This window comes from Coffea arabica, chromosome 4c (assembly GCF_036785885.1).
Source record: "Coffea arabica cultivar ET-39 chromosome 4c, Coffea Arabica ET-39 HiFi, whole genome shotgun sequence".
In the NCBI taxonomy this organism is placed as follows: Eukaryota; Viridiplantae; Streptophyta; class Magnoliopsida; order Gentianales; family Rubiaceae; genus Coffea; species Coffea arabica.
In genome coordinates, this window is record NC_092316.1 from 50,655,153 (window position 1) to 50,667,938 (window position 12,786).

At 35.1% G+C, this 12,786-nt stretch overlaps 1 protein-coding gene and 1 long non-coding RNA gene across 2 annotated transcripts; one reads left to right on the top strand and one right to left on the bottom strand.

Moving 5' to 3' along the window:
• Positions 1 to 2,669: 2,669 nt before the first annotated feature.
• On the top strand, positions 2,670 to 3,778 carry LOC113739317 (pectinesterase 1-like). The gene has a single exon (XM_027266544.2). It carries the CDS (start codon positions 2,887 to 2,889, stop codon positions 3,622 to 3,624), a length of 738 nt encoding a protein of 245 aa, XP_027122345.1. The 5' UTR covers positions 2,670 to 2,886; the 3' UTR covers positions 3,625 to 3,778.
• Positions 3,779 to 8,189: 4,411 nt separating this feature from the next.
• Positions 8,190 to 12,194, bottom strand: LOC140005388 (uncharacterized). The gene is made up of 3 exons (XR_011813227.1): positions 11,312 to 12,194; positions 9,976 to 10,148; positions 8,190 to 8,432 (listed from the first exon to the last, which is right to left on the bottom strand). It is a non-coding gene; the product is annotated as an uncharacterized lncRNA (long non-coding RNA).
• Between the last annotated feature and the right edge of the window lie 592 nt (positions 12,195 to 12,786).

Below are 12,786 nucleotides of genomic sequence, written 5' to 3' on the forward strand. Positions count from 1 at the left end.
AAAATACAAAAAATCACCTTATGGTTTGGCATATATACACTTTGGTTCTTTTTAATTTGAAAATCTACAATTTAACCTCTTGTAGTCGTAATCAAAGTAAAACTATTAGATTTTTCATTAGATTTAACAGTCAAACTTGAATAGTCAAACTCTTCACATAAAATTATTATGAAATTACAAAATCACCCATCAATCTATGGTTAATATAATGTTTTAAGTAAAAATTTCTGAGCAAACTATACTTATAGAAAATTTTGAGGTAAAAATGAAATTTAAATAAAAATTATATTTACTTGGTTTCATAAAAAGGGCAAGAATAAATCACAAAAGCAAGTATAAGCTGGGTTAAATGCACCAAACCCCCTAAACTTTACCCTTAGTTACGTTTTGTTCCTCTGAACTCATTAAATAAGCATTTTGCTCCCCCTATTTGATATTTCAGGACAAAAGTACCCTTGCTGTTCTATTTTGTTTCTTTTTTTTTTTGTTTATTCATTCCCTTGTTTTTCTTTTCCACTACTTTGTTTTATTTTTCATTTTCTTTTTTTACTATTTTTTTTTCACTTTTCTCGTTTCACCATTTTGTTTCACTTTCCTATTAGGATTACTAATTTGTATGCTTATTACAATATTGTAATCATTTTTTACTTATAATTTCATTCTTGTTTTATTTATTTACACTATTAAAAATTTAAGACAAATTGTATAGCATAAAAATTTGATATATGCCTATCATAATCAAAAAGTGTATATTACTAGCAATTTGAATACTAGGACTTTAAATGACTTAATATTTAAAATTATATCCCAAAAAAAGTAATTAATAATTTTATTTACTTTTTTGTATATAGTTGGTTAACCACTTCTGTTTTTATGAAAAATTAATTTATTCTAAACTCTAAACATATTGATTTAAATAACGTATGAAATAGTTTATGAACATAGATAATAAATGCTTTGTTATAGCATAGACTTTATAGTCATTATTTTTTCAATAATAAAAAGTAAATAGTCTAGAAATAAATAAAGAATAAGTTTAAGAAGATTAAAATTAATATATAGATAATAATAGCAAAGAGAAGAAAGTAGTTGATGGCACGAGAGAAGGGATAAAAACTAAAAAATATAAAGAAAACTGACAAGTAGAAAAAAGGGCAAAAAGGGCGAGAAAAGAAATAAAATAATAATTAATATGAAAGGGCCAATTTTGTCCTAAAACATAAAGTAGGAGTGTAAAGTGTCTATTTATTATGTTGGGAGGGGGGGCTAAAATGCAACTGGGTTTAAAGTTAGGAGGGTTTAATGTTTTTAATAAGTTTTTTTTCCAAATATTTCAATTTTACCTCAAAATTTTTTAAAAGTATAATTTTTCCTCAAATTTTATTTAGAACATTACATTAACCATAGATTGAAGAGTGATTTTGTAATTTTCATAATAATTTTATTTGAAGGTTTGGCCATTAAATCTAACAAAAAATCTAACAGTTTTACTTTGATTACAATGATAAGGGGTTAAATTATAGATTTTCAGGTTATAGAGAGTTACAATGTACATACACCAAATTATAAGGGGGTTTTCGTATTTTACCCTAACAATAAACCGTGTAAACTTTGATACAGTTATGAATGTCGGTTGGTAGGCCCCCTTAGAAATGCATAATTTGGAAGGGTGGGCATAACTTGTCTGCTCGCACCAAAACTGTAATGAAATTTTAATGGATTAATTTTATGGGTAAATTACCATTTACCCCTGTAATTTTGTACTTTATCACATAAATCTTCTATAATTTAAAAATTTATATATATAATATTCTCATGATTTGGATTAAAATGTCACCATCAGTTTTTTGTTAAACTAATGGTTAATAGTTAAAAATTAAAATCAAAATAATATATTGACAAAGTCGATATAGGTTTTTAAAACTCTATATACATTGTGAAAAACACTCCCATCCAAACTACAGAAGATTAAATGATAAATCACCGAACCATCGGAGGTAAAAAGGTATGCTTTGCTTTATTAGTTAGTGAAACACGTTTATAGTAGTAAAACTATTACAGCACTATTCTTCTTAAAAAACTTAGAGGTTGTTTTTATTTGTGTATTATTATAGCATTATAGTTAAAAAATTTATTTTTCAAAAAATGACCAATCCAAACAGATTAACTAGGAGGAGCAACTGCAACATTGCTAAAACCTCTAATCAAGAAGAAAAAAAAACTATAAATTCAATACCTAAAACAATTGTTTATGTACTCCCTCCGTCCCACTTTGATAGTCCTGTTTTCCTTTTTCGTCTGTCTCAAATTGTAGTCCAGTTTCCAATTGAAGAATGTAGTTGTATTTTAATTTTTCTAAAATACTCTTATTCAATGTAAGTGGTTGTTACTATAAACCTATCACATTTAATGAGAGTTGATTCTTTTTTTACCATTAATTCAAGTTCCCATAAAATTATACTCTAATTAATGTGAGGGTATTTTAGAAAAATAGCTACCTAAATTGATTGTTCCAACAAAGTTAAGTACTTTTTCTTAAATTGTGTGAAAAAATAATTAGAACTATCAAAGTGGGACATAGGGAATATTTTTTATCAGTTTGTATTCCCAGATTCAAAAAAAAAAAAAAAACTATTAATAAGAAAAGATACTGTACAAACTTAGTTAGCAAGGAATGAGGTGAGAAATTGAATACTCTTCTTCTCAACCCCAATTCTTTAATCTTGAATTTGACAAAATCCATTTGGACCATTTCCGACCAATTCCCAGTAGATAATAAATTATATACTTCCTCCTTACGACCTCAAACCAACAACCCAAATCCATATCCCAAAAAAAAAAAATTTTCCCCAAACAGCAGATCTGCTGCTTCAACTCTTCTTCAATATGGACTCCATCAACTTCTTCAAGGGCTATGGCAAAGTAAACAATCCAGCCGGAAATCAACAACCAGCTTCCAACAGACGACGTCGTATCCTCTTAGCTGCTTCCCTCGCCGTTTTCTTGACCATCGTACTCGGCGCAATGATTGGAGCCTTAATCTACGAGTCAGCCACCGAGCCTCCGGAGTCGGAAGAAGAGCAACTCCCCGCTTCGGACTCGGGCGAGTCACTCAAGACCGTGTGCGCCGTGACTCAGTATCTCGACTCGTGCATCAACTCGATCTCTGCTCTCAACGACCCGCCCAAATCCGACCCGGTTCACTTCTTCAACCTGTCTCTCCAGGTCAGCCAGAGGGAGCTCGCCAGCCTCGCTTCTCTTCCCAAGACCCTAATCTCCAAGTCGAACGACCGGCGGGCCGAGTCGGCATTGAAGGACTGCGTTAATCTGTTCGACGACTCGCTGAGTCAACTCAACAGGTCGGCCGAGTTGATGAAGGTGGCGGTGGTGGGCCCGGCGGAGAAGCTGTTGACGGAGATGAGGATCAGTGATATGCAGACGTGGATTAGCGCTGCGATGACGGATCAGGATACTTGCCTTGACGGGCTTGATGAGATGGGGTCGACGGTGGTTGATGAGCTCAGAACGCGGGTGCACAAGTCTAGCGAGTACATGAGCATCAGCTTAGCAATTCTCAACAACCTGAAAAGTCTTGTTGAGAAGTTTGGTCTGAAAATGCCTTAAAGAGGAAGGAAGCCTGATTGGTGAAAGCCGTGAGCTGACATTATTCTTTTCTCTCTTTTTTTTTGTGTATTATTATTTACTTTTCCATTTTTTTTTGATGTAATTTATGTAATTTTGTATTTTGGAGGTTGTATTTTGTTGGTTGTTTTCTTGAGGAATTTGCCACGATTTTAAGATATAATAAGTATAAAATGGTGAGAAGAGCCAATTAGGAATAGGGAAATTTGCCAAATTGGTCCCTAACATTTACCAAAAACACTTTTTTAGTCATTTACATGTAAAATCAGCCAAAATGGTCCTTCACATTTAAATTGTGAGCCAATGTGGTACTATTGCTCGTTTTTTCTCATTTCTCCGGCTAAAAATAGCACGCCTCTCTCACGTGATCATATTTTTAGGGGTAAAATCGGAAACACATTTCATTACCTGTTAAAAGTAAAAGGTGTGGACAACCACCAAAATACACATTTCACCTTTGGCCCTCAAAGTTTCAAGAAACCCTAAATTGCATCCCCGAATGGTGGCGAAAATTATTTTGTAATTCTCCTGTATAAGTGATGTGCTTGATGAATCCATAGATCTGGTTCTTGTTTACTTATATCCGAAAGTCCTAACCTTTCCATTCTAAGTGAGAGTCTAACAAGTCCAGGACATTTGTGCAACATCGATCCCACGAATCCAATTTGGGCCTTAGCTGGAACCCTAAGCCTCAGCTCCTCCGCCGCCCGCCAAAGCTGCTTACTCGTGTCCCTCCATCCTTTGCAAACCCTGGCCGCCGACAACAGTGTTGGAGGCGGGAGCCTCCTCAACACCTCCCACAGACAACTCATCGGCAGCTTCCCGGACCCGGCAAGATCCGATTCGGGGCTCCAGCTCGAGAAGCTCCTCCTCATCCTCCTGGTGCTCTTCCTCATCCTCTCCCTCGTCTTGTGAGTCCCTCGCATCAATATCATCGTCGAAGGAGAGAGCTCGCCGGAGGTTGGAGAAATGCTGGCGATGATGAGGGGGAGGGGGAGGACGGACAGTGGAGAGAGGAGAAGGGATAGCGAGGGAGGAGGTGGCTGAGTCAGTTGAGGGCGTGGCGGTGGGATGCAATTTAGGGTTTCTTGAAACTTTGAGGGCCAAAGGTGAAATGTGTATTTTGGTGGTTGTCCACACCTTTTACTTTTAACAGGTAATGAAATGTGTTTTCGGTTTTGCCCCTAAAAATATGACCACGTGAAAGAGGCGTGCTATTTTTAGTCGGAGAAATGAGCAAAAACGAGCAATAGGACCACATTGGCTCACAATTTAAATGTGAAGGACCATTTTGGCTGATTTTATATGTAAAGGACTAAAAAAGTGTTTTTGGTAAATGTTAGGGACCAATTTGGCAAATTTCCCTTAGGAATACTAATGGATGCTTTGAAATTTCTCATTTTGACTTTTGTTCAGTCTTTACACGTGATGCTTACACTTACAGATGTCTTGCACTTTTATGCTCCAAAGTCCAAACTATGGACTAAAATGTTTAGGAAAAATAAAGAACAAACTATGGGCTAAAATGTTTAGGGAAAATTGCAATGTAATTGGCAATTCTAAGAGGATATGAAACATATGTAGCAAGTCTCCCAAAAAAAAAAGAAAGGGTGGGGGGGGGGGAGGTTGGAGAGGAATTTTTTTGAATTTTCTTGATAATTTATTTGAGCAAATATTTATTTATAGGAAAGAGAGTTTTGTCTAAGCCTAGGCCTAGAATAGCTTTGACGTGAGCTAAATCATTAACATTTTTTATATCAATGCAGGATATCTTGTAAATTTTCTCTGGGGGACTCCACAGCACATTCGTGTGGTTTAGAGGTGATTTAGTTTCTTTCGAGTTCTTAATAATCTAGTTGGATCCGTCTGACCTTTAGTATAAAGAATGGTCGTAAACATTTGCTGTTAGACCCAAAAAAAAAAAAAAAAAAAATCCTCCCTACACAGTTTAGGCACACAGAAAAAAAAAAAACACTGTTAAAATAGTTTTCTCCCTTAGAAATGCCAAACCATGTGATTGGAATTAAGATGATCACTATGAGTCAACTCAACAGAATTTGATCAATTCTCTTATCTGTCGCTAAGGTGAAGAACTAAATAAAAAATCCTCTTGCTGCATTATCAATCAAATCACTATTCGTAGTCTAGGAGCTTATTTTATCATCAATCCAATCTCCATTCACCTTTTTTCTTTTTCTTATCAATGAATAGATGATCTCTATACTTGTATGACTTAGATGTCCCTATTTCTTAAAAAAGTAATTTGATTGATAGGTTACAGTATGAAGTATTGATGAAATTAATATTTAAATATTGTAATTCAATTGTTCTACTTAGCCCAACACAGCCCAATTTGATGAAGGTCATCCCACGCTAAATTAGCCCAACACAGGTTCATGTCAAGCTTGTGCCTTTTTCTGATGGGCTAAACAGGCTCAGCTCGGGCAAGCCTGGTCTGGCTGACAGCCCAACTTGCGATGATAAGACCTTTTTTTTTTAAGGTAAACTTAATGATTTTGTAGCGCAAGTTTCTTGCGGTTTTACTTTTTCATCCAAGAAAGTTAGGAACATCTCATTTGGCAGTAATTTTATTTTATGATGGCTATTACAGTATTTTATTATACTTTGAAGATTACATATATGTGAAGTTAATTTTACAGACATTAACAGCGTATATACTATTATGATTGAACGTGTCAGACATATATAAAATTGTGTGTTTAACAATATTAGCCCCGGAATTAATGCCATTTCGCACCCTCAAAGTCACTTTGTGCCTTGAACTTTGAGTTATAACACTTTAGTACGTAACCTTTAGCTTCTTTTCGCTTTGTACCAAACTAGTTTCTAAATGCTTGCTAATTTTTGCATCTAAAGTTAGAAAGAGCTAAATCCATACTTTTCATGCATCAGTTATTTTGATTGCTAACATATAAACTTGTAGGTCGAGATATAAGATGAAGGGATGTGAACTTAAAATGAGAACTTTATCCGGGTATTGAGCGCTTTAAGTTGTACTTTAACATTAACTATTAACCGATAACCATTCATTCTCTATAATAATGTCGTTAGTGTTCAAAAAAAGATGCTTCTCCACACAAAATTCCTTCAATAATTAGCATGCCATTATTTAAATGCACCAAAGTGAAGAAAACACAAGTCTTGGGCAGAATCTCATGACTACAGTTTTAAAGGTGCCATTGCTTAATTTGAAGGTATAAATATATAGTGGTAGTAGATCAACCGTCTTGTATGTGTCACGTCTGCCACTGTTTAATCGTTTGCAGTCAATTTTAACTGGTAACCTTGAAGCTTAAAGTCTTCAAAGACTTCAACCCCTCAGCGCTATACGGTAAACTTGAAGAAATTTGGGACATGCAGGATGAATTAAGGGTTTTAGGACTTAAATACTATGACTGATTACATGATAAATCAAATGGCTAAGAAAAAAAAATTACCTGTAACATCATTAAAATGGAATCTTTTTTTTTTTATTGTGCATGCTTTTATTTTTTTAATAATGAATTTTCTGCATGTTAATGTACATAAGGTCTGACCAATTATGTACAACAATTTTTATACAGGCACAAGAATATGTACCTATTTCTTTTTTTTCATACCCCAGTTTTTTTTTTCAAGGATGCAAGTAACGTGCATATTCTATAAAAGGGAGGTTGCAGGAAGAAGTTTTGAGCATGGTTTTGGGACTTGAATTAGGAATTGTCTAATTCTGCATATGGTGTTTATACCTTTTTAGACACTAGAGAGAGTTAAAATTGTTGAATCTTTTACCAATTCTATTCTTAATAGCTGACATGATTCGTTAAAAGATAGTTTTTTTTTTTTGCTGTCATCTAATAAGAAAAGTGTGATGTGATCAAGTTATTACAGAGGAATATTACCTGATTCTACCGTAGTATGTCTTAAACGTTGGTTCTTCTTCTTTGTTGTTTTAATCCTTTTAAGTCCTCTTTAATTAGTTATAGATAAAAGGTAGTAGACACTACAACAAAAATGACCTTTAGCGGCATTTAAAGGTGTCAGTATAGATAATCTAACCTAACACTTTATCTATCCTCACACCTAGGGTGAGTGTTGTCCCTTCCAATGTGGGGATAGCCTCAAATCTTTTGCAGCATTCAAATGTGTCAGGAAAACCATGCTGCTATAGCATTCCCTCTGCCAACAAAAACTTTTTTTTGTGATAATTGAAAGTGTCAGTATAGCATTAGAACATCAGTATCGGATCAGTAGGATATCTAATTTATGAAGGCATCTTGAGTTGTCTTAATATATGGCTTTAAGGACACGTAGCCATGTGAATTTACACTGCTTTGGACGACATGCCCATTTGTAATTAGTGTTTTTCGAAGCTAAGCTATGCTGACACTTTTAATTGCCAGGAGTTTTTTCCCTATTTTTTTTTATATGGAAGCAACCTGCAATTGGTCCTCCCTGCTGTATATTCCATCAACCAGAATCCCAAGGGACTTGTAAAACTATCCCAAAGAGCAGAATGCATATAGCAATTTAAAAGAAAAAGTCGATACTCAAATATAATTCATTGAATTAAAAGTCGGTAACAAATACAAACATAGCAAGTACTAAAATCCCAAACAAGAACTAAAACATTCTCATGTACACAAACTTGAAATACTCTCTTGTGCACAAACTAAAAGATTCTAATCCCTAACAAGTTGAAAGAACTAACAGTAGCTTCCAAACTTTCCAATGAAATGAGAGCTTTCAGTCATAACCACAAGTCCCCATCAATCTTTAGTTGGTTCCACCTGTGCACAAAGTTTGTGGGGGATCATTAGATCATCATACTAATAAGGGCTTTCCAGAAAAGCCACAATGTATTTGCTAAAGATCAAATTAAATTGCCGTGATTCCAGATGCGAAGCCATTCATGATGAGACCTAAGAGACACGATGTAAAGACATGAACCCCTTTTCCACTACTCTGGGTTAGGCCACGAGCCATGTCATTTTGTTTGATTCAAAATTAGGAACCATTCTAAGGATTTAAATTTGTTCAAATTTTCTGTATTCCACGAAATAATCACTTCCAAGGGGAAATTTTGCAACCCACTCACACTTAAGATCAATCTGCTATCAATGAAAAACTAAACTTTGTATCCACTCAGTAACATAAAGTCAACTGCTAACAAAACTAGTTACATGCATTTCATATCGGCAATTACAGGACAGATCAATGCGTAAAGTTAAAAGCTTTCAGAATAAGTATTAGCAACTCAATGCCCATAAAGCCAATACATAAATGTGCAGCAGTAGCTGATCATGAAGCTTTAGTTGCATTTACTTCTTAAATATTAGCTAGAGAAAAGATCATAACGTTTCCCACCTGGAAGCTTTAATTTCATCTATTAGTTACCACCTCATACTTGCCAACAACCATAATCACACCACTCATCCTCTTATACCAACCACAAAGTCCAATAAACCCAATCTCCAACCCCTGACCCTCCTCTTCCCCACCCGAAAAAAAAGAAAACTAAAAAAAGAAAGAACAGAACAAGAAATGGTTCTTGGAGCATTTACAATTTTCACAACCCTTTCACAACAAATACATGGAAAGCACTAATGAACATCATCTGTAGGCCCAATTGAATCAAACAAAACTGACTACTAGTGAAATGAGAGCCTTCAGTCATAACCACGAATATCCCATCAATCTTCAGCTGGTTCCTCTTATCTCACTGGAAAGGTCAAACAACAGAGATATCTTGGACAAAATTTCACGAATCACTAACATCACAAATGAACGAATCCAAGTGCTCAATGAAGAAGTTTGAATGATTACTTGTGATTACTTGTTCACTGGATTGTCACAATTAGCACATCTAGACTATATAGTAAGTAAACATATCGAATACTAATAAACAAGGATAAGGGAGTGATTTTCGAATTATAGAACTAATTAATAACATTAAGATATTTGCTTGAGTATTTGTTTTGTCCCCTTTAAGGCATCCTATGATTAAATCATAGCAATTGAAAGAACATAGGTACAAACAAAACTCATTACGTCAGTCAACCCAGCTATTAAAAGAAATTAAAAACTCCCACAAGCTTGCAGCATTTTTGTCTAAGAAAAGCCCATGACATGTCTGCTTGAGAGCACAAACAGTTAATTGGCATTAAAGACGAATTACCATGGAGTAAAACTACACAGGTATGCAGAAAACGAACTTAGAGCACAATGGAAAAGGAATTTGCAAAATGCATACCAAAGAGAGATCAAATTAAAGAAAAAGGCTAACATTCAATAGTCAGTCATTAAATACGTATTGTATAAACAATATCTCACCCTTAGTTCCACACGAGAAAGATAAGGCCTCTTCTCTGTGTCATGAGAAAATCGAACTTTTCCCTTTTTCTCTCCTGACTTCATCCATTCCTTATTAACATTGGGATGAATCCACATATCTTCCATGTCTTCTTTCGAAGTTCTAGAGTCCCAAGTTGTATTCAATGGACCTGCTGTCTCGTGTATAAACACACAAAATTTCTTTTTCAGCACAAATTGGAGTGAATTAATAAAAGATAGAATGAGATTCATAGTAGTCATATCATAAAATTCAAAATGCTAATTTGGTAAAAGTCAAACTAGTCAGGTTTCAAGGATTGACCTAGAAAAATTGGATATAGGTTAGACTGATTAGGCACTACTTGCAAGGAATTCATACTAATAAAACACCAGAAAAGATATTTCATTCTGGAGAAAGTGCACTTCTTCTGTCTCCTTAACTAAGGTATCCAAATAGAATTACAGCTTTCTGTTTTGGTGTAAAGACAAAATAGTTAAACCCAAAATGTTCAAGAAACTAAGATGACATATTTCTAGGACAGAACAACTTAATCTGAGTCCTCCACTTGTTCTATCACTAAACCAACGACATAACCAGAATCATATTCCAACAGGGAGATTGCATTTTTTCATAGATTAATCAGAAGATAACAAAATTTGAAATACAGTAAAAAACAACGGAACATGTGTATCTACCAACTTATAAAGCAATGATCATAATACTTGCACATTAAAAAAAATTACAAGTTCAGCTCAACTTATCACCTTCGAGTTAACAAGGAAACATACACTTATCAGCAACAAAGTCTTATGTGAGTATATATATTGACACAATTCGTTTACCCACCCTAGATTGATTAAATTGACGACTATATGAGTTATTTCAAGCTACAGTAGAACATAGCAGTAAACATTCATTGTTGCACAAAATCAAAATGATCTCCATGCCAAAAATAGCATCTTCATCAAGTAGCCAATAAAATGAGACTACTAGCTTCTAAATAGAGATTTACCTTCTTGTATTATTGTCAAAGCTACAAATTAGTGTAGTATCAATATTAGAAAATGAGTTTCTTTTCACTAAATTTCTATTAGTGTATATATTATTGAGTAAATTAATATCAGTACCAAAGGAAAGAAGGTTGACATTTTATCGAACAGGTTATGGACAACAAATCCTTAAAGCTAAACGGAGATTTAGCAAAAAACATTATATCAGATACAACAAAAACATTGTATCAGATTCAAGTAGACAACCAAGAGGAATCAATTTAGGGCAGGAAGAAGTAAACGAGGTATATCATGGGGGGCAAAGAGAGTCCTGCACCCCTTTCACCTGGTCTTTTTGTCCTTGGAGCGGAGGTTCCTACTATAAGACTAGAAACTGGAAATCAAATCGCAAAAGCTGCAAGAACTACATCAACTCAAGGACTCGGCTATCCAACACTCTTGTGGCTAGGCTGGTGGGAGATTGGGGTCTTTGTAGAAAGGCAGGCTGTCCCTAATGCCCTCTATCGAATAAGGAGTAGCAGTACCCCAGCCAAACAAGGGTTAGTTGTGCGTTAGCTGGAATCTGGCTTGCTGCCAAAGGGGTTGGATATCGATTGTTCCGCTGTCATCAACCTGATTGCTCGCTGCTAGATATGAATAGCCCACAAGTCTTCATCCCCATTTCAGTTAGGGCAGATGGCTCCTGCGTGGGCTGTTGCTTTCGCATGGCCTGCTTGAAACTACCCAAGTTTGCCAAGGCACGATTGTGTGCACTTGAATTTAGGGCCTTAGCCTCCTGGCACTCCAACTTGCAACGACGAGGGAATTAAGATCTTCAGCAAAAGCCTCTTCCTTGAGGTCCCAAAAAGAGATCCAAGAAGCGGTAGCACTTGAATCGCAGGTTCTGAAAACAGTGAAGGGTCTCTCGGGGAGAGGCCCAAGCATAATTACCGCTCTTAGCTCCTTCCTCCTCAGATGGACAGAGCCTCCTCTTTCCTTGGGAATTTCTTTTCTCTCTTTTTACTTTTTTCAAAGCTTTCGTGTGGTGGGTTTTGTCCCATATCCTCTTTCTGTAGTCCATACCTGTAATAGGAAAGTAAGGGTGGTTTGATTGCGGAAAGATTCAACAGAAAAAACTTTGTGGGCAAAGGAAAATTTTGGCCGAGAGTTTTGAGAGATAGTTTGCCAAGAGAGAGTTTGTGAGAGAGATGAGAAGAATCAAAATTTCACTTGCCGGCAAAATGAAAGTTTTGAGATTTCACAAAGTGTTTTGGCAGGCAAAGGAATCCTCTACCAAAATCAAACGACATGGTTTTGTGTTTTAACTTTTTTGGTGTGTCTCACATTTTCTCAAGTGTCATGATAAGGAGCCTAAAGATACATTATTATTTTTATATCAGATAAAATAAAAAAAATTAAAGTATATATTATTGAATTGATAACAAGTGTCATGATAAAAGTGTTATAATGACATAAACCAACAAATGTCCTTATAGACATGTCAGGAAAGACCATTTTTGTTGTAGTGAGAAAGCAGATAATGAAACGAATTTGTTACCGTGTTGAGACAAAAACAATTATTCTTTTGTCCTTGCTACAAATTAAGTTGACTTTAAGGGATTGTATATCCTAGGAAGTTGGTGGTAGGTTTGTTTGTTTCATAACTTGTGTAGCTCCAAGTAGAGTATACTTAGAGCTAAAAAATATTAGTGACTTAGAAGCTATTAGGTGATCAACAAAATTATGTTTGGATATAATTTCAAATCCAAGAAATTCATCAACAAGGACGAGACCTAATTTCTTCCACATTTAAGAGAAAGA